Genomic DNA, 24,874 nt, shown 5'->3' with positions numbered 1-24,874 from the left:
TGCCTGGATTGGGCTTCTGTAGTTTCCCATTGACCTTAATCACAGGGCATGGTAATACTAAGAGATGTCTTAAGGGGTCCCCTGTATTCCACACTTACTCTTCCTTACCTCCACTGTGGAGTAGTAGACTAATTTCATCTTCATAGTTTATCTGAGTCAGTCACCCCAGCCAACACTGTAACTCCCTTCTTAGCCTGTTGGCTGAGAGGTAGGGGGATCCCAAAGTAGCCAGGTGGCAATCTTAACTTCCAGTTTCATGGAATAATTATGTCTCCTGGTGGCAGCATTCCTCCCTCTGGAACTAACATCTCTAGGCCAGCAGAACATAATGTTACAGGAACAGGAAGCAAGAATTTTGCTAGTGGATCACTAGGGGTGATGGTGAGTGGTGCCATTTCAACTTCCACCCCTTGACTCCTGGACCCGTGAATCCTGGCTATGGGAGAAACAGTACCATATACTGAATGCTGATTCAGAGCATGCACAGCCTTCTGGAGAACTTCGCCCTAGCCCCGCAAAGTATGGTCATCTAGTTGGAGTTGTAATTGTGACTTCAAAAGGCCATTCCACCATTCTATCAATCCAGCTACTTCATGATGATGGGGAACATGGTAAGACCAGTGAATTCCATGAGCATGAGCCCACTGCTTCACTTCTTTAGCTATAAAGTGAGTGCCTTGGTTAGAGGCAATGCTATGTGGAATACCACGATGGTAAATAAGGCGTTCCATGAGTCCATGAATGTAGTCTTGGCAGAAGCATTGCGTGCAGGATAGGCAGACCCGTATCTGGAGTAAGTGTCTATTCCAGTGAGGACAAACTGTTGCCCTTTCCATGATGGAAGAGGTCCAATATAATCAACCTTCCACCAAGTAGCTGGCTGATCACCCCGAGGAATAGTGCCATATTGAGGGCTCAGTGTTGGTCCCGGCTTCTGGCAAATTGGGCTCTCAGCAGTGGCCGTAGCCAGGTCAGCCTTGGTGATTGGAAGTCCATGTTGCTAAACCCATGTGTAACCTCCATCCCTGCCACCATGGTCACTTTGTTTGTGGGCCCATTGGGCGATGACACGGGTGGCTGAGGAAAGAGGCTGAGTGGTGTCCACAGAAGAAGTCATCCTATCCACTTGATTACTAAAATCCTTCTCTGCTGAGGTCACCCATTGGTGAGCACTCAGATGAGATATAAATATTTTCACAGTTTTTGAGCACTCAGAGAGGTCCAGCCACACAACATCTTTCCCAAATTTCTTTGTCACCAATTTCCCAATCATGATTCTTCCAAGTCCATGACCATCTAGCCAAACCATTGGCTACAGCCCATGAATCGGTATATAATCACACATCTGGCCATTTCTCCTTCAAAGAAAAGTGCACAACGAGTTGCACTGCTCGAAGTTCTGCCCACTAGGAAGATTTCCCTTCCTAGACTTGGAAGGGAAAGTCCACACTGCATGGACTTGGAAGAATCATGATTGGGAAATTGGTGACAAAGAAATTCGGGAAAGACGCAGTGCTGCCCTGCTGCCCTTGTAAATCTATTTTGCAAAGTATTGGTCAAGAGTATGTGTTCTGTACCCTCCCAGCTGGGATGAGTGGGTCTCAAGTGACTAATTTACTCTAACATCCCAGTCTCCCTAAGCCTTTGGATCCCTTCCTCTACATTAAACCAAGGAAGATCAGGCATTTCCAGCTCGCTCACAGAGGGCCATCTTTTTGGGGGGGAGGGTGGGGCACGGGGATTGAGTCTCACTCTGTCACCGAGGCTGGAGTCCAGTGGCACAATCTCGGCTCACTGCAACCTCCGCCTCCCGGGTTCGAGCGATTCTCCTGTCTCAGCCTCCTGAGTAGCTGGGATTAAAGGCACCCGCCACCACACCCGGCTAATTTTTGTGTTTTTAGTAGAGATGGGATTTCACCATGTTGGCCAGGCTGGTCTCGAACTCCTGACCTCAAATTATCCGCCTGCCTTGGCCTTCCAAAGTGTTGGGATTATAGGCATGAGCCACTGTACCTGGCCTTGAGCCCATATTTAATCCATATTTCAGCTAACCAAGCAAATAAACTGTTAGAACCTTTTTTAACTCCCCAAGCTGCAACATTAAATGCAGAATTCCTGCTTAGTGAGCCCAAATCCATAAATTCAGCCTGATCCAACTTTATGTTTCTTCCACCATTATCTCACACCCTTAATATTTTCATTTCCATGCCTGTTCTCCAGTTTTCTGCTTATATAAGTTAGAAAACTCAAGCAGTTATTTTGGAGTGTAGCACACCTCATCATGGATCACACTTTGAACTTCACCTCTAGGGGCCTGCCGGGACTTTAGTTATAGGTCTAGAAGCAAACAGGGTGTTGGGGTGAGGAGAATCGTCACTGTCTTTCCTGGAAGCTGCCTTGGGGGGGCCATCACTTTTGCCTCAGGCAGTGCACGATTAATCTCCTCAGACAAAGGTGGAAATGCTGATGGCTGCCCAGGTTGGGGAAGGGATGTGTTGGGGATGTTGACACCACTGGGAGTGGGGAGGCTGTTTCCTCTGACTAAAAGCTCATCAGAATTTAGGAGCTCAGTGTTCCCAGCCTCATCAGGTTTCTCCCACAAGTCCCCATTCCAATTTGCAAGGCCCCATTCTTTTACGGTCACTGCCCTCACTTTAACACTAGATACCTTGCGAGGCTGTGTGTGCACCTTTTGTTGCAGGTCAGCCACTCGCATGATAAGAGCTTGTGTCTGATTTTCCACAATTTCAGCTCTTTCTTGACAGGAGATAAAACTGTCACTCAGGGCAATCTTAGAAGATTGAGACTCAGTATGTTCCTCTTGAGCCGGGAGATAGAATCCCTGAGTTCATAGTTTTCTTTCATCACTTTCTCTAGTGAACTTAGGAGCAACCAACCGACTTCATTATATTCCTTGGTTCTTTACATATGGTCAAATGTATTATGTATAGAGTCACTAAACTTGCCTCTCACAAGCAGTGAATCAGGAGTATCAAATGCATTTATTTTACCTAACTCTTTAAACAGTTCATGCCAAGGACTATCAGTGTTCTCCATACTGTTAGAAGTAGAGCCCTTAACATTTTTGGGTCTAATCATATTAAGCAGCCAATTCCAGAAACCCCAAAACCAACTTAAAAACTCCATCTTTAAAGTTCTATTCCTCTAGAACCACTCCTGGTACCAAAATCTGTATTAGTCAGGACAGGACTAATAGGATAGATGTATATATGAAAGGGAGTTTATTGAAGAGTATTGACTCACACAATCACAAGTTGAAGTCCCACAATAGGCTGTCTGCAAGCTGCAGAGTAAGGAAGCCAGCCTGAGTCCCAAAACCTCAAAAGTAGGGAAGCCAACAGTGCAGCCTTCAGTCTGTGGTCGGAGGCCTGAGAGCCCCTGTCAAACCACTGGTGTAGGTCCAAGAGTCCAAAAGCTGAAGAACTTGGGAGTTTGATGTTCGAGGGCAGGAAGCATCCAGCGTGAGAGAAGGATGGAGGCCAGAAGACTTAGCCAGACTAATTTTTCCACATTCCGCTACCTGCTTTTATCCTAGCCTAACTGGCAGCTGATTATATGGTGCCCACCCCGACTGAGGGTGGGTGTTCCTCTCCTAGTCCACTGACTCAAATGTTAATCTCCTTTGCAACACCCTCACAGACACAACCAGGAACAATACTTTGCATCCTTCATTCCAGTCAAGTTGAATATTAACCATCACATCCATTGTTGAGACCTACCACTCAGAAGAAAGAATTCCTTTCAAAATATTACAGCTCACTGAAAATGCACTTGATTACCTAAGAGCTCTGATGGAGATATACAGGGATACTAATGTTGTTTTCATGCCCTGAAAACAAGAACATCTATTCTGTAGCCCATGGATCAAGGAGTAATTTCTACTTTCAAGTTTTATTATAAAAGAAATACATTTTTTAAGGCTGTAGCTGCCATGGATAGTGATTCCTCTGATAGATCTGGACAAGGTAAATTGAAAAGCTTCTAGAAAGGATTCACTAAATGCCATTAAGAACATTACTGATTCGGTTGGGTGCGGTGGCTCAACGCCTGTAATCTCAGCACTTTGGGAGGCCAAGGTGGGGGCAGATCACAATATCAGGAGTTTGAGACCATCCTGGCCAACATGGTGAAACCCTGTCTCTACTAAAATACAAAAAAAAATCAACCAGGTGTGGTGGTGCGTGCCTGTAGTCCCAGCTACTCGGGAAGCTGAGGCAGGGGAATCGTTTGAACCCAGGAGGTGGAGGTTGCAGTGAGCCGAGATTGCGCCACTGCCCTCCACCCTGGCAACAGAGTGAGACTTTGTCTCAAAAAATAAAAAATAAATTAAAAAAAGAACATTACTGATTCATGGGAGGAAGTCAGAATATCAGAATTAACAGAAGAAGTTGATTTGGAAAAAGTTGATTCCAACCCTCATAGATAACATTGAGGACTTCAAGAGGAAGCAGCTGCAGATGTGGTAGAAACAGCAAGAGAACTAGAAAGAGAAGTAGAGCCTGAAGATGTGACTGAATTGCTGCAATCTCATGTTTAAACTTTAACAGATGAAGAGTTGCTTTTTATGGATGAGCAGAGAAAGTGCTTTCCTGAGAGGGAATTTACTTCTGGCAAAGATGCTGTGAGCATTGTTGAAATGACACCAAAGGATTTAGAATATCGCATAAACTTAGTTGATAAAGGAGTGGCAGGGTTTGAGAGGATTAACTCCAATTTTGAAAGAAGTTCTACGTGGGGTAAAATGCCATCAAATAGCATCACATGCTACAGAGGAATGTTTCCTGAAAGCAGAATCAATCAGTGGGCAAATTTCATTGTTGTCTTAATGTAAGAAATTGCCACAGCCACCCCACCCTTCAGCAGCCATCACCCTGATCGTTCAGCAGGTGTCAACATTGAGGCAAAGCCCTTCACCAGCAAAAAGATTACCACTTGCTGAAGGTTGAGATGATTGTTAGAAATTTTTAACAATAAGGTATTCGTAAATTAAGGTATTTGGTCAGGAAAAACTCTGTCAATGTCTGCGTTTTTTCCTCTTATTTCCATACCACCATAACGCAGAAAAAGACTTCTGTGACCAGAGGCCTGGATGGTTTTCCCCACATACCAAGCAGTGCTTACTACCTGGGTGCCCTCTAATTCAATTCTGATACTATCTACCTGGAGATAGTGTTACATCTCACAGGGTGACTGGCTTCAAGTTGGGGTTCCATGACCCCCTCTTTGGGTTCGATTAATTTGCTGGAATGGCTCATAGAACTCAAGCAAACACTTAACTGGCTTATTCTGAAGGATATTACAGAGGATACCAATGAAGAGATGCACAGGGCAAGGCATGGGGAATGGAGTGTGGAGCTTCCATGCCCTCCCTGGGTGTGCCACCCTCCAGGGCCCTTCACATGTTCAACTATCTGGAACCTCCCGAACCCAGTCCTCTTGGGTTTTTATGGAAGCTTCATGACATCAGCATTCCGTCTTCCAGAGTATAGGGCAAGACCATCTCTAAGGATGGTCTTAAGACACACAGTTAGAAAGGCAGGGGATTGGAGTCCTACTTCAGGGCAGGTGAAAGGAGGGCAGGAGAGATTCTATTTCCTGGGGCCTGCTCCTGAGACCTAACACACCCAACACAACACCCTAATAAAAGACTGTAACAAGGGCTGTGGAAGTTATGATCCAAGAAACATGGATGAGAACCAATATGTAGCATTATACCACAGATATGGGTGCTTCTTTAGACATAGTGCTATTACACACTTAATAGGCTATAGTGTAAACATAACTTTTATAGGTACTGGGAAAGCAAAAAATTCTTGTGACTGTCTTTATTGCAATACTCACTTTTTTCCAGTCATCTGGAACTGAACCTGCAATATCTAATATGTGTATTACTAATGGATAGGTTTTTTTTATTTGATAGTTTTGCTTTCTCTAGTTTTGATATCAGGATAATATTGACCTTTAAATAGAGTTGAAAGTGTTTCCTCCATTTTATTAAAGAGCTTTTAAGGATTGGGATTAATTTCTCTCTAAATATCTGGTAGAGGTTACCATTGAAGCCATTTGTTCCTGGGCCTCTCTTTGGGGTAAATTTTTGGTTATGAATTCAGTCCCTTTGCTTTTTACAGATTTATTCATATTTTCTGTTACTTCTTGAGTCAGTTTGGTAGTTTGTGTCCTCTTAGGAATTTGGCCATTTCATCTAGGTTATCTAATTTATTGGTGTACTGTTTTTTATAGTATTTTCTGATAATCTTTTGTGTTTTTTTAAGATCAGTAGTGATATATCTTCTTTCATTTCTGGTTTTAGAAAATAACTCAGGCCTTCTTTAGTTATTTTCTTGGTCTGTCTAGCTGAAGGTTTGTTTAGTCCCTTACTTGTGATGACTTTATTTTACTTTTTTTTCTTGCTGCTTTCAAAATTTATTCTTTGTCTTTGGTTTGATTAGGATGCATCTAAATGTGATCTCTGAGTTTATTCTGCTTGGCATTTGTTGAGCTTCTTAGATGTGTAAATAAATGTTTTCTTCAAATTGGGGGCATTGCCATTTTTTTCAAATATTTTTTCTACTTTTCTCTCTTCTTTCCTTTTGGGAATACCTTTTGCAAATCTTGATACATTTGATTGGTGTCCCACAGGTCTCTGAGGCTCTGTTCACCTACTTGCTTACCTACCCTCCGCATCTTTGTCCTTAGACTGAATGATCTCAACCTGCCTATGTTCAAGTTTATTGGTTCTTTTTTCTGCCAGGTCAAATCTACCAGTGTATATCTAGTGAATTTTTCATTTTAATTTGTATACTTTTCAACATCACAATTTCTGTCTGGTTCTTTATTATAACTTTATATAATTGCCTATTTAGTGAAATATTCTCCTCATACTTTAGTTGTTTATACATGGTTTCCTTTCATTCTTTGAACGTATTTTAAATGTCTGATTTAAAGTTTTTTTTGTCTAATAAGTTCAATATCTGGGCTTTCTCAGAGACATTTTCTGTGGACTTTTTCCCCCATGTGTGGTACGTTTTTATGTCTTTGCATGTCCCATAATGTTTTGTTTAAAAACAAAATATTTAAAATAATACAGCGTGATAACTGGAAATCAGATTATCCTCCACCCCAAGGTTTGTTGTTGCTATGTCATTGTTGTTATTCTTTGTTTAGTGACTTTTGTAAACTAATTCTGTGAAGATAGTATTCTTTGTAATTCTGTGCCCACTGACATCTTCACCTAGTTAGCTTAGTGATCGATCAACTAATGATTGAACAGATGTTTCCTCATACGTCTACAATCGTAAGACTCTCAGTGTTTGCCATGGGGGCTCCATGTGTCTTGAGGAGGAAGGCTGAGAATAGTGCAATTGTTTGTTTCAGTGATTTTTTGTTTTGTTTTGTTTTTTGTTTTGTTTTTGTTACCCTGTAACTTCAGCGCAAAGGAAGGATAGTGCAATTTAAAGTGCCATGATAGCTTGCTGTACTTACTGAGATTCAGTTGATATTGAGATTCAGCTGATTTTCTTTAATAGACATTCCTTGATGGCTATAAGCTTTTGGTTAATTCCCAGAGTTCTTTTGTTTAATGAAGTTGCATTCCGCCTCCCACCCTGCAAAACAACAACAACCCGCAAGAGACCCACAACATTAAGTGTCAAAACTGGAAGACAACCAGTCACCTTTCTGAAGTATATTTTCCTAGCTGTTTTCCTGATTTAATCTTAGCTCAATAAGCATTTCTTAATGTTGGCATCATTTGCTTTCTGTATAGACTGAGAATTTTCAAAACAATCAAAACCTGCTGTCTCTTTGTTTAACAGTCTGTATTAAGCTGCTCTTGCATTGCTATAAAGAAATATCTCAGCTGGCGCAGTGGCTCATGCCTGTAATCCCAGCACTTTGGGAGGCCAAGGCGGGCAGATCACCTGAGGTCGGGAGTTCAAGGTCAGCCTGGCCAACATGGCAAAACCCCATCTCTACTAAAAATACAGAACTTAGCCGGGCGTGGTGGCAGGCGCCTGTGATCCCAGCTATTCGGGAGGCTGAGGCAGGAGAATCACTTGAACCCAGGAGGCAGAGTGAGCCAAGATTGTGCCATTGCACTCCAGCCTGGGCGACAGAGCGAGACTCCTTCTCAAAAACAAACAAACAAAAAAAAAACTCAGCCTGGCCAACGTGGTGAAACCCCGTCTCTACTAAAAATACAAAAGTTAGCTGGGCGCAGTAGCACATGTCTGTAATCCCAGCTACTCGGGAGGCTGAGGCAGGAGAATCGCCGGAACCCAAGAGGCAGAGGTTGCAATGAGCCGAGATTGTCATTGCACCCCAGCCTGGGTGACAGAGTGAGACTGTCTCGAAAAAAGAAAAGAAAAAAAGAAATACCTGAGGCTGAGTAATCTATAAAGAAAAGAGGTTTGGCCAGGCATGGTGGCTCACGCCAGTACTTTGTGATGCCAAGGCAGGCAGCCCACTTAAGGCCAGGAGTTTCAGACTGGCCTGGCCAACATGGCAAAACCCAGCCGCTACTAAAAATACAAAACTTAGCTGGGCTTGGTGGCACATGCCTGTAATCCCAGCTACTCGGGAGACGGAGACATGAGAATTGCTTGAGCCCGGGAGGTGGAGGTTGCAGTGAGCCAAGATCATGCCTCTGCACTCCAGCCTGGGTGACAGAGGGACACTCTCTAAAAAAAAAAAAAAAAAAAAAGACATTTAATTGGCTCATGCTTTCATGCTTTTGCAGTCTGTGAGTCTGTGCAAGCATGACACCAATATCTGCTCAGCTCTGGTAAGGACCTCAGGAAGCTTACAATCATGGCAGAAAGCAAAGCAGAAGCCAGCACATCACATGGCAAAAGAAAAAGAGAGAGGAGGTCCCAGACTTTTAAACAACCAGATCTCACGTGGACTGAGGGAGAACTCACTTATCACCAAGGGGATGGGGCTAAGTCATTCATGAGGGATCCGCCCCATTATTACCAAAACACCAGTGGTTTGATGTAGGTCTTGATGCTTGCTTCACAGAAAGCCAATCACTGAAACAACAGTTATTGCCAAGGAAGGCTTTAATCAGTTGCTGCAGCCAAGGAGATGGGCGCTCAGTCTCAAATCCATCTGCCTGACTAAAACTAAGAGTTTGTATAGCAGGGGAGAAATGTAACAGTGTGTAAGAAAACAAGAATTAGGGAAGGGGCAAGGATGCAATCATGGTGAATGAGGGATTCATGATGTGGTGCCATCATCTGGTGAGTTTCAGTTCTTTGATACTTTCATTGAGAGGCCTGAAGGTTCTTTTCTGAGGAAGGAACTCAGATAAAACAAATACAAGTTTCAAGCTTTTTAAGACCAGAAGGGGCAATTTCTATGTTTATCAAAAAGAACAGTCTGTGGGGGCAGTTGGGTTGGTTTCACCATGATCCGATCACCTCCCATCAGACCCCAACTTCAACATTCAGAATCACATTTTAACATGAGATTTAGAGGGGACAAACATCTAAACCATGTCACAGTTCTTCCTTGAGTTTATCTCTTTCTTTTTGCACTTTAATTAACTAGAAGAAACCAGGGGCCACCTTTCACACTTTGCTTAGATATTTCCCTAGATAGATCATCCAATTCATTGGACACATTTTCTACTTCCCAAGTTACTGAAGATAATAGTGTTGTGAAACTCTCCCATTACATAATTCCAGTAATATTTACCTCATTTTTCTAGAGGTTCTTACTCTGCAGCCTTCTTAAAGGCTGTGGCTATTAACAGCTTATTGAAGTTACTTCAGACTTTCATTAATACTATTCCCAAAGGCCACTTCCTGGTTTGAAAGTGACACCTACCTTTTCAGTTTTTTATTACAGCAGCATCCCACTAATATGCACCAAAATCTATATTATTTATGACTATAACAGATTACTTTCAAAACTGAGTTTCAAACAACAGACATTTATTATTTCATATTTTCTCTGGGGTCAGTAACCTGAGAATTGCTCACCTAGTTGGTTTTGGCTCACTTGTTCATGAGGCTACAATCAAGGAGTGAGCTGGGTTGTGGTCATAGGAGATTTGAATGCTGTAGAATGTCTTGCAAGTCCACACATTTGGCTGCTTGCAGGAGGCTTCCATCTTTCTTCACATGAGCCACCTCATGGGACTGCTCATAGTTATGGCTTTCTCTGGAGTGATGAGAGAGAGAGAGATGAAGGGATAGACAAATGAAGGGGAGAAGGAGATAGAGGAGGAGGGAAACGGAAGGGGAGAAAGAGAAAATAAAAGGAGGGGAGAAGAGGGGCAAAAGAGAAAACAACCAGGAGCATCAATGTTCATCAGTGTCCAGTATGAAAACTTCATTCATTTATAACATAATCTCCAAAGTGACAAATACTTTGGCAGTACGCTATTGGTTACACAGACCACCCATGATACAACATGGAGGCTAAGAGGGTATTGCACAGCAGTGTTATATCAGGAGGCAGGAATTATTGAGGACCATCTTGAAGCAGCAGCCACACAGGTGTTTTTAAATTAGTTAACTTTGGGAAGTGAAGAAATAAGGCAAAAAATAATTGTTCTTGTCTGATAGGGGGCAGTAAACCCTATTTCCGGGTGGCAACATTCTTCTAGGCAAATGTTTACTACTAGCCTGATCCTTGTAAAAATTTGAGTTTACAATTCCTAACCTACATCTAGATCTTCAGTTGTTTGCTTTTCTGTAGTTATGACAACTTGTGCAAGTGATTTAAGAGGCTGACTAACCAGTCAGCAGCTGAGAAGCATTCTCTTTGTCTGTCTGTCTGTTTTGCTCCCTCTCTTTTGCCAGGTCCTTTGGTCTCACACATGGACTTATTCCACAATATAGTATAAAGGGACAAAAACTGAGTGGGTGAATAAAACAGAGTAGCACTATGTATTGTGCTTTAAACTTTGCTGTAAATTCAATCCTAAAGTATAGCCCTAGTCACATGATATGGGTCTAATAATGTCTGTCCTTTATGGCAGATATAATCATATTGAATTGATAAAGTGATGATGTTAGTAATACAATTCAGGACAGTTAACTAAAATACCTAAAAGTAAAGCTGGTATCTCCTTTAAATACATAATACAAAGCAAGATTAGATTTGAAAAAAGGTGAAGAAGAATGTTCATAGAAGCCTTCAAAGATTTCTAAAGATAATCATCAAGCAATGGTATATCTTTGAAATCCTTTGTGCAACATGGATATTTCTTGTTTTGATAATGCACTTTAGTTAGGTTACATGTGCTAATATAATCTAGTTTGGACCAAAAAAGTATCACATGGGTTTATAAAGTATGTCTTTTATATTTTTCCAGTTACGAAGTTAACAAATATGAGGGGACTTTAAAAAGTTCGTGGAAAAATGGAATTCAAAGATAGAAATAAAAAATACAAAGTTTATTTCTCAACATAAGCTCCATCCAATTCAAGACACTTTTGTAAGCAAGAATACCAGCCATTTAGTCCATACTGGAAAGAACTGGGAATTTAACCATGTCAATACAATTTTTTTTACATTATTAACTGAAGAAAAATGGGTGACCTTTAAAGTTTTTTTAAGATTAGGAAACAAAAAAATTAGAAGGCATCAAATGAGGACTGTAAGGTGGACGCCCGATGATTTCCCATCATAACTCTTGCCATATTGCCCTTGTTTGATGAAGGGAATGAGCAAGAGCATTGTTGTGGAGGACACCCTGGTGAAGCTTTCCTGGGCATTTTTCTGCTCAAGCTTTGGCTGCCTTTCTCAGAACACTCTTATAATAAACAGACGTTATTTCTTTGGGCCTCCAGAAAGTCAAAAGCAAAATGCCTTGAACATTCCAAAAAACTGTTGCCATAACCTTTGCTCTTAACCAGTCTGCTTTGGCTTTGACTTGACCACTTCCACCTCTTGGTAGCCATTGCTTTAATTGTGTTTTACCTTCAGGATTATATTGGTAAAGCCATGTTTCATCACCTTTTACAATTCTTTGAAGACATGCTTCTCTTGAACCCACTGGTTTAAATTTTTCATTGAAAGCTCTGCTGTTGTCTGCAACTGATCTGGTTGCAATGGTCTTGGCACCCATTGAGTGGAAATCTCAGCTTTAATTTTTGAGTCAGAATTGTGTAAGCTAACGTCCGTCAAGATGTCTGTGGTGTTGACTGTCATTCCTGTTGTTAATCACCAGTCCTCTTCAGTTGGGATGCAAACAAAATGGATTTTTGTCCTCACAAATTGATGCGGATGTTCTGTCACTGCAGGCTTTATCTTCAACATCATCTCATCCTTTAAAATGAGTTGTCCATTTTTTTTGACCCCTGAACTTTTTACTGGCCTCCTCCTCCCCAGAGCGGACCCTGCTTCTGCTGGCTTAATGTTTTAGAACTTTGGTGTCACTGGTCTTGGGCACCACTTTGCCATCCACTATCCGGTGGCTGGTGGTCTTTTGGATGATTTGCATGGAATTGCTGCTGTCCAGGGCATCACCAAGATTGATGTCCTCGCCATCTTCCAGCAGGTGTCGATCTTAGCCTCCAGCTTGACCTTGATGTTTGGCAGGACCTCGTACTCCTGGGCCTGGTCCTGCCTCTTTGCCCGGGTCTGTGCCAGCTCCGACTCCAGGTGCAGGAGGAGCCCATTGAGCTACTCCATCTGCAGGGCGTAGCAGGCCTCCACCTCCCTCAGGCCATTCTCCAAGCTGGCCTCCAGATTTCTCATCGAGTCCAGGTCCATCTCCAAGGACTGGACTGTAAGTCTCAGCTGCATGAGCACCATCTCAGCAGCTCCAATTCTGGCAGACTGTGTGGTGATCACTGTGGTGCTCTCCTCAATCTGCTGAGACCAGTAACCTGTCTAGCTCCTGTCGGTTCTTCTGAGCCAGCTCGTCGTATTGGGCCCAGATGTCTGCCATGATCTTGGCAAGGTCCTGAGATTTAGTGGCATCTACCTCCGCAGTCACCCTAGAGCTGGCAATCTGGGCTTGTGGGCCTTTTACTTCCTCTTCATGGTTCTTCATGAAGAGCAGCTCCTCTTTGAGAGCCTCGATCTGTGTCTCCAGCTGCAGCCAAGTGACATTGGTTTCATCAGTGACCTTGCAGGAGCCCATAATGTTGCTCTCCACAGACTGGTGCACGGCCAGCTTTGTCTCATACTTGACTCTAAAGTCATCAGCAGCAAGACGGGCATTGTCGATCTGCAGAACAATGCGGGCATTGTCCACAGTATTTGCGAAAATCTGAGCCCTCACGTCCATGATGGTCTTGAAGTAATGGCTCCAGTCTCTGACCTGGGGTCCCTTCTTCTCCAGGTGCCCCCAGATTTTGGTCTCTAACTTCTAGTTCTTGGTCTCCAGGCTTCTCACTCTGTCCAGGTAGGAGGCCAAGCAGTCATTCAGGCTTTGCATGGTCTGGCCATTCAGACTTTGCATGGTCTCCTCCTCATTCTGGATGCCTCCCTTTCCTGCCAGACCCCCGGCCATCCCCACAGCCAGGTCCCCGGACCTCAAGCCGCCCTGGAAGCTGGTGGAGCAGGACATGGAGATCAGGGAACCAGAGCTCCCGGCACCTGCATAGACACCAGCCATGCTGCTGACCAGCCAGGCACCATAGCTGGGCGCTTGGACGGAGTCCAGGAAACAGTAGCTGGTGGAGAAGGTGGAGCAAGTGGTGAAGCTCATGCTGTCCAGGGAGGAGAGTGAGAGGACAGGACTCAGACTTTGCCAACGACCAAGTTATCCATTTTTAAACTGCTGATTTCTTTAGGCCATTATCCTCATAAGCTTTTTCAAAATTACCAGTGATTTTACCATTCTTCCACCCAAGCTTTACCGTGTAGTTAATATTTGTTCTTGCTTCAATTTTAGCAGAACTCATGTTGCTCTGATACTGGATGTTTTCAAACTGATGTCTTATCCTTCTTAGTGCCTCAAACTAGATGCCGTTTACACGTTATAACAAGTTAGTAGTTTATTTTGGTGCAAAAAATTCTTGAAACCTATGCATAGGTTTTTTATAATATGTGTTTTCCATGAACTTTGAAGACCCCTCGTACTTTTACTTATTTGCCATTTGGTGATTTAAATAAAATATAAGTGCTCAGCCTGCATCTTTTTTTTTGTCATATTATTTCTACTAACAGCTAACATTTACTGGACTATTAATATGCCAAGTACAGAGTTAAGTATTTTATCTACAATCTCATATAATCCTTACAGCATCCAGTGAGCAAGCCCCATAAATAGTATCCCAGGTTCTATTATTATTTCTGTCTTAATGAATGTAGAAACTGAGGCATGGAGAGAATATGTAACTAGCCTAAGTTCATAAAGATGGCTAAGATCCCAAACTATAGCTAGGTCTTTTATGCCACTGCCCCAAAACGAATAGTGTCCCTCTTTCCTATCAGGTTCTAAACAAACAATGGAAGTGAAGGCTAAAATTGTATTTTTCTTATAGGCCCATAGTTCCCTCTTTCAGATGTTTTTCAGAATTCAAAATTATTTGTTTTGAAACAGGTAATACAATGTTTTGTAATATCTCCAACAAGTCTGAGATAGCACCCTGTGATCAAATATATTGACAGTTATGCAGGACCAGCTTATATCAGCTTAAGTCATGTTTTGCTACCAAATGTGACAATAGTTGTGGTGAGAGTGGGTTTGTTGCCTCTCCTCACCTCCAAATAGTGTATTTTGAAACCTTCTTGTATTTTAGAGCCATGGACCAATTAATGATAGATGCTGTTTGGAAGACTTCTCTTTAAGTCTTTTAGACAAGTATTTTAACTAATACTGAAACACAAAACTAGGGAGACTTCCACTTCAGTCTCTGACAGCCATGGATCAGAGAAGGCCTATTCACATAACACTGATCTACCTGAGTAAGGGTTTAGACATTTAAGGAGTAGAGAACTAGTATCTCTACAAGTAGGCCCGTTTCTAAGAGGAAAAAGTATATCCCTACTCAAAAAACAAGTTTCTCTAGTCATCCTTTCCAATTTACCAATCACCTTACATCTAAAGGGGCAGAATAAATACAGGGAATGGAGCCAAACCAGAAATGTGTGTATAAAAGCCACCACCCCCAATACTAAATCTCTGTATCGCTATTGTGCACTGTGTATATAAGTTATCTGTTCTTATCCCACACTTCTTACTAAAATCATTCAGTTGTTTTACCAACTATATAAGTTTCAGACAGAGTTGTATTATTACTGTTGAACTTTATTATAGTTGTACTTGATCAAAATGTTTTGGTTAAAACTCTCAATGATATTCTCATTTTACAGAAGTATCTTAGGATATCCGTGCTGAAATATTTAGAAGTAAATTGTAATTATTCTACAGTTTCAGTGGTTCTACAAATAAAAATAAAGTAAAAAGAAAGCTAATTTGGCAGACTAGTAACAGTTCTTGAATATTAGTGGAAGCTATGTCATTGTACTATTCTTTTTTTATTTATAATCAAAATTTTTCTATATAAAAAATCGAAAGAAAATCCTTGATGATGAAATTCAGGATATATATGAAATGCACATTTTATAGAATTGAAGAATTTAATGGATACAGAATTATAAGAATTTAGACGTTTTCCTAGTTAATGCATGCACATTGTATATTAGGATAAAAATTGGTTACTTATACAATTTATATTCACATACTGAGTGTTTTAATGTCTAGTAAAATATATCTGAATGAATATTAAAACTCTTGAGAATAAGTTGTTCTGCTTCTATGTCTAATTCTTTATTTGTATTTTAGTTTGGGACCAGAGAATGTTTAATTGTAAGAAGTAATTAAATATGCCACATTTTTGGTTGATATATTATTATAAAGCTGATTAAATCTACAAAGCTTTTATTGCTAATTCCCAGAAAACATTGGGAGTTATGGACTGATGCTAAAAGACTTCTGAAGTCATTAATTTGTAATAAAAATAAATTTAAATGTTGGTGATTTGCCTTTCTCTTTTTAAAATGATTATTATATTTATTTCTTCCCTAGATCTTCCTCAGAACTGTGATCCTAACATTCCCCTAGTTGCTCAGGAATTAATGAAAAAGATGATACGTCAATTTGCGATTGAGTACATTTCAAAAAGTGGTAAAACTCAAGAGAATAGAAATGGTTCAATTGGACCAAGTATAGTATGTAAAAGTATCCAAATGAATCAAGCAGAAAACTCCCTTCAGGAAGAGCAGGAAGGCCCCTTAGACCTCACTGTGAATCGAATGCAAGAACAAAATACTCAGCAAGGTAAGATTTTTTGTGTGCATTTAATATATAATTTGATGTTTTATATTGTTAAATGTATATTTATAACTTTTTATATTCATAGGGAAATTTATTTTGGATGTAATATGACTTTTAATTTGCTTATGTAATATGTGCTGGAGAGAAGTACCTATTTACAGCTTTTGTACTTGCATCTTTGTTTATAAAAGAGAAAATCTGAGTTGCTCTCAACTCCTTTTGCAATAAAGTGTATCCTAATAAACAGCTTAAAAATAAAGCATATAAACAAATAAAGGATATATAAATAGATTTTTATAAGAAATAATTATTTTTATAGTGGACAGCTGAAAACAGTAAGCACTTGCTTGTTCATTTTTTTTTTGTATTTAAGTGAGAAAAAAATAGATTATTTATCTTCCAGTTGTTTATAATATAACTTGGAACAGAGGAAATGGAATGTCTGTGACAAATATAATGTTATCATATAACTAACTATATGGAGAAACATTTGTCATAAGGAACCTGAATGATGAAGACCATGTTGGACTTATAGAGTTTAATTAAAAGAGAACCATAACTTCACAGAGGAAAGGCAAGAAGAGGAGCCTTTTAAGTGTGTGCGAAGGACTTAAGTGTTTATCAGAACAAAGGACAATTTAGGTAGCTTTTGTTAATATGGACTAGGAATAGTATTGTCAGTCTTTGAAGCCATAAGAAAAAAGTTATCATTAAATTTGATTCCAGAAGGCAGTGATGTTAGTTTGGGGCTCTTAAGAAGAATATACTAGTTAGGCCAGGCGTGCTGGCTCACGCCTGTAATCCCAGCACTTTGGGAGGCCGAGGCAGGTGGATCACCTGAGGTCGGGAATTCAAGACCAGCCTGACCAACATGGAGAAACCCCGTCTCTACTAAAAATACAAAATTAGCCGGGCACTGTGGCACATGCCTGTAATACCAGCTAGTCGAGAGGCTGAGGCGGGAGAGTTGCTTGAATCCAGGAGGCAGAGGTTGCCGTGAGCCGAGATCATACCATTGCACTCCAGCCTGGGCAACAAGAGCGAAACTCTGTCTCTTAAAAAAAAAGAATATACTAGTTAGTGTTTGAAGATACAGTCTTTTCAGTGTGTAAATCAGATTAAAATTTAGAGGGGCTGAAATATGGGAATAATTTTTCCTTTTTTGTTCCCTAATACTAGGTTGCAAGTATTTATGTGACACTATCTGACAGATTTTAAGATAATAGCTTATAAGATAGAGAAAGAAATGTCAAAAGATAACTGTGATATCGCATGGGTGTCCAACCTTTTGGCTTCCCCGGGCTACAATGGAAGAAGAAGTGTTGTGTTGGGCCACACATAAAATACACTAACACACTGACTATAGCTGATGAGCTCTAAAAAGCCGGTGGGGGGGTTCCCTGTGTTATTTTTATGATATCTGCCACCACAGATAGGTAAAAAATATCCTCACAATCAAAGGGTTGGACACCTGTGAAGGCTTAAGGAAAAAAATATCAGTACTTAGAATTTTGGAACTTGGAAAATAGAGGATTTTTAGAAATTTTTTTATTTCCTTTTCCATGCCTTATATTCCCTTATATTTCCTCTCCTTTTGGGGATTTCTGAAGAGACTAGAACGTAGGCTTTGGTATGTGACAGACTAGTGGTTGAAATCCCAGCTCTGCTACTTACTTAAGTTACTTGAACAAGTAATGTTACCTGTCAGACCTTTAATTTCTTCAATTGTAATTTGGCCATAATAATAATGGACCCATTGGAACAATGTGAGAATTAAATATTTAGTAACAAACTCATGAAAGATTCTCAAATACTACTCTCACCGTACTGTCTACCCCCCCGTTCCTCATCACCACAGAAGAAGCCTTAGAAGTAACATGATAGTGATCTATGAATACTTGTATGGCTGTTACAGTAACGTAGGACTGAGTTTTCTGTGAATGGTCCAATGAGTTGAGTTAGGATCACTAGCTAGAGGTTAGAGGGAAACAGATTTCAGGTCTAGATAAGAAAGAATATTTCTAAGGAAATTGCTAAGGAAAGAAGGAATGATTCCCTGATTGCCTTGTCATTGGAGGTATTGAAAAGCATCAGATGAGTGGTTAGAATAGTTGGCATTTTGGCCGGGCATGGTGGCTCACACCTGTAATCCCAGCACTTTGGGAGGCTGAGGTGGGTGGATCACGAGGTCAAGAGATCAACATCCTGGCCAACATGGTGAAACCCCGTCTCTACTAAAAATACAAAAATTAGCTGGGCGTGGTGGCACATGCCTGTAGTCCCAGCTATTTGGGAGGCTGAGGCAGGAGAATCGCTTGAACCCGGGAGGCAGAGGTGGCAGTGGGCCAAGATCGCGCCACTGCATTCCAGCCTGACAACAGAGCAAGACTCTGTCTCAAAAAAAAAAAAAAAGGCATTTTAAAAGTAAATTTCCAGTCCTTAGATCTTTGATTCTATGAAGTTAAGTGGCAAGACAGATCCATGTATATGTAGAACACAAGTCATGTAATTATTTAAATTATTGTAATAGTCTAAACAAAGTGCAAAAATATGTGAAAATCCTGAGTTTGGAAAGAGTAGTGATAGTGGATATAAATCTATAACTAGTCTTCTTGATAATTTTAAGTTTTTGAATGACTTATTGTCATATGTGATTCTAGTCTTCTTGAGGATAGAAATTATTTAGTTTAATGTGGTTTGAGGTATAGAGGGCACGGGGAAGAGTGATGGTAGATGAAGCTAAAGAAGTAGGTAGGGACCAAATTTTGGCTTTTCTTAGGGTCATAGAAAGCTACCAGACTGAGAGTAACAAGATCAGATTTTCTTTTATGAAACCATTCTGCCATGGTATGGATGGGTAGTTTCTTAAAATTTGTCTACTTGCATACCAAACAAGGAAAAATGAAGCACATACCCTTTGATGCATTTGTGTGTACATATGGATGTGTGTATATGTACCCACTAACACAGTATGTGTACTAATCTTTCTATAAATATTTTAGGATTTAAATAAAGATGTTATAAACAATTTTTAAATGTCTTGCTAATCATGATGACTTCACTGCCAGTATCTTATTGAATGATGATATACTTTAGGAGAGTTTCATTAACAATGATAGAAAGTATAAACCCATATTTCACATAGCTTCCTTAAGAATTTAACCTTTTTTTGGCCTGATTTCACTGTTTTTATTTCATAGTATAGTCAATGAAGAGCTCATACTAGTGGTAGCAGTGTCAGTTATGCCGTTTTTTATGTTGCTATTTGCTAGTGCTTACATTTTTCATATTCTTCTCACTCTGTAATTTTTTAGCAATACTCATTTAAGCCAGTTATTTATTTGGTGAGTTACTTTATTCAAATTAGATGACAATCCATAAATCCAATAGATAATCTATCCATAAATGATGTAGATACATTTATGGGTAGTATAAACCATAAGTTTATGAAATTCTCCATGCCAAATAGTTTTATAGGTAACTTTATATACTCTTAAAGCAACAGATAATTCCTATTTTGTGCTTTCCTTTTTTTCTACTCTGTTTCAAAGAGTAGAAAAAAAAAGAAATGTTGGTATAATCTTGATACGAAAACCAGACAAAGATAGCAAAAGAAAGAAATATTTCAACTTACAAACCTAGATGCAAAAATCCTTAATAAATATCAGCAAATTGAGTAAAGTGAGGTATAAGAACATAATAAATAATGACTAAGGAGGCATGGATGATTAAGCATTTGAAAACTTTTCTTAATTTTCTAAATTAAAAATTATGTCCTAATAGATACAAAAAAAGTTATTCTGCAAAAGCCGATATATTTATGATAAAAATATCAAACAAAGAATAATAGATGGGCACCTCTACTACCAAAGACATTATAACCTAAAGATTTAAAATAAAAGATAACACAAAAAATGCACACTATCATCAGTTTTAAACATTTGATGAGAGGTCCTTACTCAGCCACCCAATCAGAAAATCTAGTTTTAAAAAAGTTACATTTTCAATAGCTGCAACAACAGGAAAAACAGTGAAATGCCTAAGAATGAAACGGATAAACTATGTCAGGTCTTATGGAGAATATTATAAAAATATATTGAAGGAAGTAAAAGAAGACCAGCAAAATGAATGATTATACTTTAAATGAATGTGAGGACTGATGCTTACAGATTCAATGTCATTCCAGGCAGAATTCTGACAGGATTTGTTGTTAAATGTGGCTTGCTGATCCTAAAATTTGCAAGCAAGACTTAAAGAGCCAAGAATAACCAAGTCAAGGTGGTAAATAAAGTCTTGCTAAACGTAGCAGCATTAAGTGCAGTAATTAAAACAGGGTGCTATTGGCCAGGATAAAAATAAGTAGGACAGATCAGTAAGCCCAGAAGCTCCCAAACAATAGTGGAATCTTAGTGCAAGACAGAAATGTCATTATAAATCACGGGGAAAGATACCGTATTCATAAATAGTTCCAGGGCAATTGATTACCCAAAAGGGTGATAAGGGGCGGATCCCTACCTTACACCACTCATAAAAGTAGTTCTAGTTGGGTTTAAAAGCTAAATGTGAAAAGCAAAACTAAAAGAGAGGAAATTATAGGATAATATCTTAATTCAAAATAGGGAAGAAGTTCTTAAAATGCAAGAATCACAGTCCATACAACAATTTTGTATATTTGACTGTACTCAAATCTAAAACTTAAGTATAAAGTCACTGAAGAAAGTGAAATGTCAAGCCTCATCTGTAACTGATGTGTATCTAGAAAGCATTCAGCTAACAAAACTACAGCCAGTGAGACAGACAACTGATAAGAAAAATAGGCAAAGACAAGTCTCAGAAGAAGATATTGGAATAGGCAAATAAGCAAAGAAAAAGATACTTATAAGAATATCTTGCCTAGCCTCCTTCCCTATATAGGATTCTTTTATTCTATATTATAAGAGATGGTAATTCAGCCTCTGAGTGAATAAGTATTTACCAAAAATCTTTGACAACTCTAATAGTTAGGCTCATATCTATGAAGAATATACTCATTGTTTTATATTTTTTCATCTGCAATAGCGTTTTACTTTACTGTAAATACTTGTAAAAATTATTATGTCTCCAAGACTTCCCTTTTCCATGATAACCTTTAGGGTTTTCTTCCGTCTTGTTTTGCTTTTCTTTCTGCAACAATATGAGAAACTCTAGTCCTTTGACATAGTAATGCTGTAAATGTTTGTTGAAACTATTAGGTTTCTTCAAATGTCTGTTTACTCTACAAATTTTTTCAACTTCCTTAATTGTTCTTCATAAGTCAGTTTCCATCTTCCTCATTGTCATTGCCTTCTCTTTCACAAACTCTACACTCACTTAAAATATGGTTTCCCTAAGGAAAACATGCCTATTTTCCTCTCCATTGTACTTTCTATCCAGGCATTTCAAATATTTGAGGATATTTCTTTGTGCATTTTAAATTATTTAGATTTGTATAAATACTCTGAGCCTCAGAAAGTGGTAGAAAGGTGAGGCATGCATTGCCTATACCCAGGATTCTTTTTTGTCCTAGTACATTGAGTTAAGAAACAGATATAAATAACATTAGTGTGTCAAGTATATATTTTTTAAATATCAGTTTTAATCTAGGGCCAGAGTAAAAACTCCTAAATTCCAATGTACAAGAAGAAATTTGCAACTTAGAGACCTTTATCATTACTGTAACAACTATGAAGCATAGGCAATCCTATACAGAACAAGATCAGATTGGGCAGAGATGGAATACTTCATTAACTTTGTTAATGCAGTCTTCTGCCATAAGATCCAATGAATATTCTGGTAGAACTTTCATTATAGTAAACCTCTCAATGCATTGTAATTGTTTGCATGTTTATCTGCCTTTGGGAGCAGGAAACTTGTCTTTTTTCACTTTTGTGTCTCCACTGCTTGGTATGGTACACAGTGTATTGGATTTATTTATTAAATTAAAAATCCTCACCATCCTCAAATGCCACAGATAACTAAATGAGAGTTGAGACTTGACCATTGCATTTAGGGCGTTTCTGCAGTGAAATTTTCCATTTTAAACATTTTGGTTGCAAAATATTCTGAAATATACTTTTTAATACTTTTTAAAATGCCATGTGGAACATTGTGTCATGATAATGGACATTAACTATTGTACCACCATGTAATGATTTGAAAATTTTAGGATTATTTTCTCTTAATTAGCAAGAGATGAGTAAGATTTTTTTTAATTACTTCAAAATGTTATCAGTAGGGTCAACTTTGGAATCCATAACTTCTAGTTTAAATTTCTTTTTAACAAATTATGTATAGGACTAATACTAAGTAGGCTTCAAGTGACTATTTGAGAGACTATATTGAATAAAATATATGAATTTCAGCCGCATATTTAGTTGTCATTAAGTATCCTTTGTTGCTGCTGCCACCACCACTGTTGTGCTTTCTTGGCTGTGATTAAGGTAGGTGTTACTATGTGTAAGAGAGTCACATATAGTTTTATGATGTTATGTATGCTTAATTATGTGGTTTATAAATTAAGTTTTGTAATTCTGTTTGGAAATCACTAAACAGTTTTTAAAGTTCAGTTCAAAAAAATTTCTATGTCCGCTAACGAAATTGTCTATCTTATTTTTCTATGCCGAGCTTTTGTTTTCTGTGGCTAAAAACATGTGGAAGAAAATGTTATATTCCATGCTTGGGAAGATGCCATGTTTTAGTCGACCTGAAAAATAAAACATATGTCTAGATGGTTCTGTGTCCCTTCTAATCTAATCTCCTCTGACTGCAGGGATAGAAGAAACAGGTGATACTTTAAAATTCCAGATCTAGGCCTACGCTCTCCTGCTGAAAATCCTTTAATGGCTTCATATTGCCCTTTAGATAACGTCTAAAATCCTAAACTCCAGGAACCAGCCCCTGCCCACCTATCCAGCCACATCTTGTGTCTCTCTTTCTTTAGTCTTCATATTGGCTTTTTCTCATTTTCTTAAATATGTCATACACTCTCAGAACCTCAGAACACTGACAAAAAAGCTACCTTCTACCCCCAACCAGTTTTTTTTGTAAATACATATTACTTATTTTTTTTCCAGGTCTCCTTTTAAACATTAGTTTCTTAGGAAAGCCTCCTCCACACCTCCCATATTGGATGTACACAGACACACACATTGATATTCTTATTCTTACTCATATTTAGTTTGGGGTTCTTACAGTATTTTTATATAATATCCTATATTGTTTTGTAGCATTTGTTACCCTTGTAATTATTTGTTTCAACCATTTTGTCTGCTGTTTATTTGGTCTTGTTATGCTTTTTTTTCCTCCTTATTTTCTTTTGGATTGGGTTTCCTCACTTTTCTTTCTTTGCTTACTTTGAAGTTATATACTCTACTGCTATTAAGTTTGTAGTTACCTTAGAAGGTTTTAAAGGTATAGTTAATATAAAAAATTTAGAGTCACCTGCCCTGACACTTACAGCTATATTCAGTGCTGTGTTTCCCTTCTTGTGACATCACAACTTAAACACAACCATTTGTTTTATATAATCAATTTTTGTTGAGAATTACATACATGATTATCATCTCTTTTGCTTATCATTTCTTCTTATATTTCACATGTTCTTCTGGGATCAGACATTCCTTAAATAAGGGTTTATTGGTAGTAAACTCTCAGGATTTTGTTTTTTTTTTTTAATTTCATTTTCTTTTTCACTTTCGTTCTTAAAAGACGTTTTCTCTAGGTACATAATTATCTGTTTGGTATGATTGTTGTGACTGCCAACTAATAGTCTTTTCCTTATAGGTAACTTTACACACTCTACTTTTGGGCTCTCTCTCACTCTTTCTCTCCCTGTTTTGTTTATGGTATTCTGCAGGTTGTCTTGGATATGTTTGGAAGCAGATTTCTTTTTTTTTTTCTTCATATAAGCCACAGAATATATTTAATTCAGATTAAACATGAAACTAGAATAATGTTCTGTCCTTATCAAGTAGCAATTACATTTTTTTTTTAAAAAAAGAACAATACATTTCTGTCTACATTCCGGCAATCCAACAAGGCAGCACGGGTCACAATCCAACAAGGCAGCATGGGTCACAAGCAGTTTGATGAGGTGACAGGGGAAGCAGATTTCCTTTCTTTATTCTACTTAAGAGTTATATGTTTCCTAACACTAAGGAGAAATCTCATCAGTTGTGGACATTTTTCAGCCATTATCTGTTCAAATATATTTTTACTCTCACTTTTATTTCCTTTCAAAATCCATTTAGACATATTTTGGATCTTCTTATTTTATCCTCCCTACCTCTTCCTTTTCACATTTTCCATCTGTTTGTTTCTGTGTAATATCATGATTAGTTTATTCAGAAATATTTCCCAATTTACTAATTCTCTTTCAAGCTATGTCAATCATGATTTAACCTGTGTCTTGAGTTTCTAATTTGTCATTATACTTTTCATTTCCAGAAGTTAATTGTTACTTTTTCCAAATATGCCTGTCAGCATGCCCATAATTTTACAAAAGAATCACTAAGCAAGATATCAAAAGTGACTGAGAGGTTATTTTAGATAAGATCGTTGAGGAAGACCTCCATAAAGAAGTGAGTTTGAGCT

At 38.8% G+C, this 24,874-nt stretch overlaps 1 protein-coding gene across 14 annotated transcripts in view; it reads left to right on the top strand.

Annotated features, from left to right (window-relative positions):
- The window catches only part of LCORL (ligand dependent nuclear receptor corepressor like), a 185,293-nt gene that overhangs the window by 101,152 nt on the left and 59,267 nt on the right, over positions 1 to 24,874 (top strand). For 13 of the 14 annotated variants that reach the window (XM_034958348.4, XM_055111233.2, XM_063603734.1 and 10 more), the window contains one exon: positions 16,016 to 16,267. The exons of the other annotated variant lie outside the window; for it this stretch is intronic. In XM_034958348.4, coding sequence (XP_034814239.2) covers positions 16,016 to 16,267 — 252 coding nt within the window. Of the gene's footprint in view, positions 1 to 16,015; positions 16,268 to 24,874 lie in introns of those variants that run through there. 14 annotated transcript variants of the gene reach the window in all.

This window comes from Pan paniscus, chromosome 3, assembly GCF_029289425.2.
Source record: "Pan paniscus chromosome 3, NHGRI_mPanPan1-v2.0_pri, whole genome shotgun sequence".
Lineage (NCBI taxonomy): Eukaryota > Metazoa > Chordata > Mammalia > Primates > Hominidae > Pan > Pan paniscus.
This window is presented reverse-complemented; position numbering and strand designations above follow the sequence as displayed.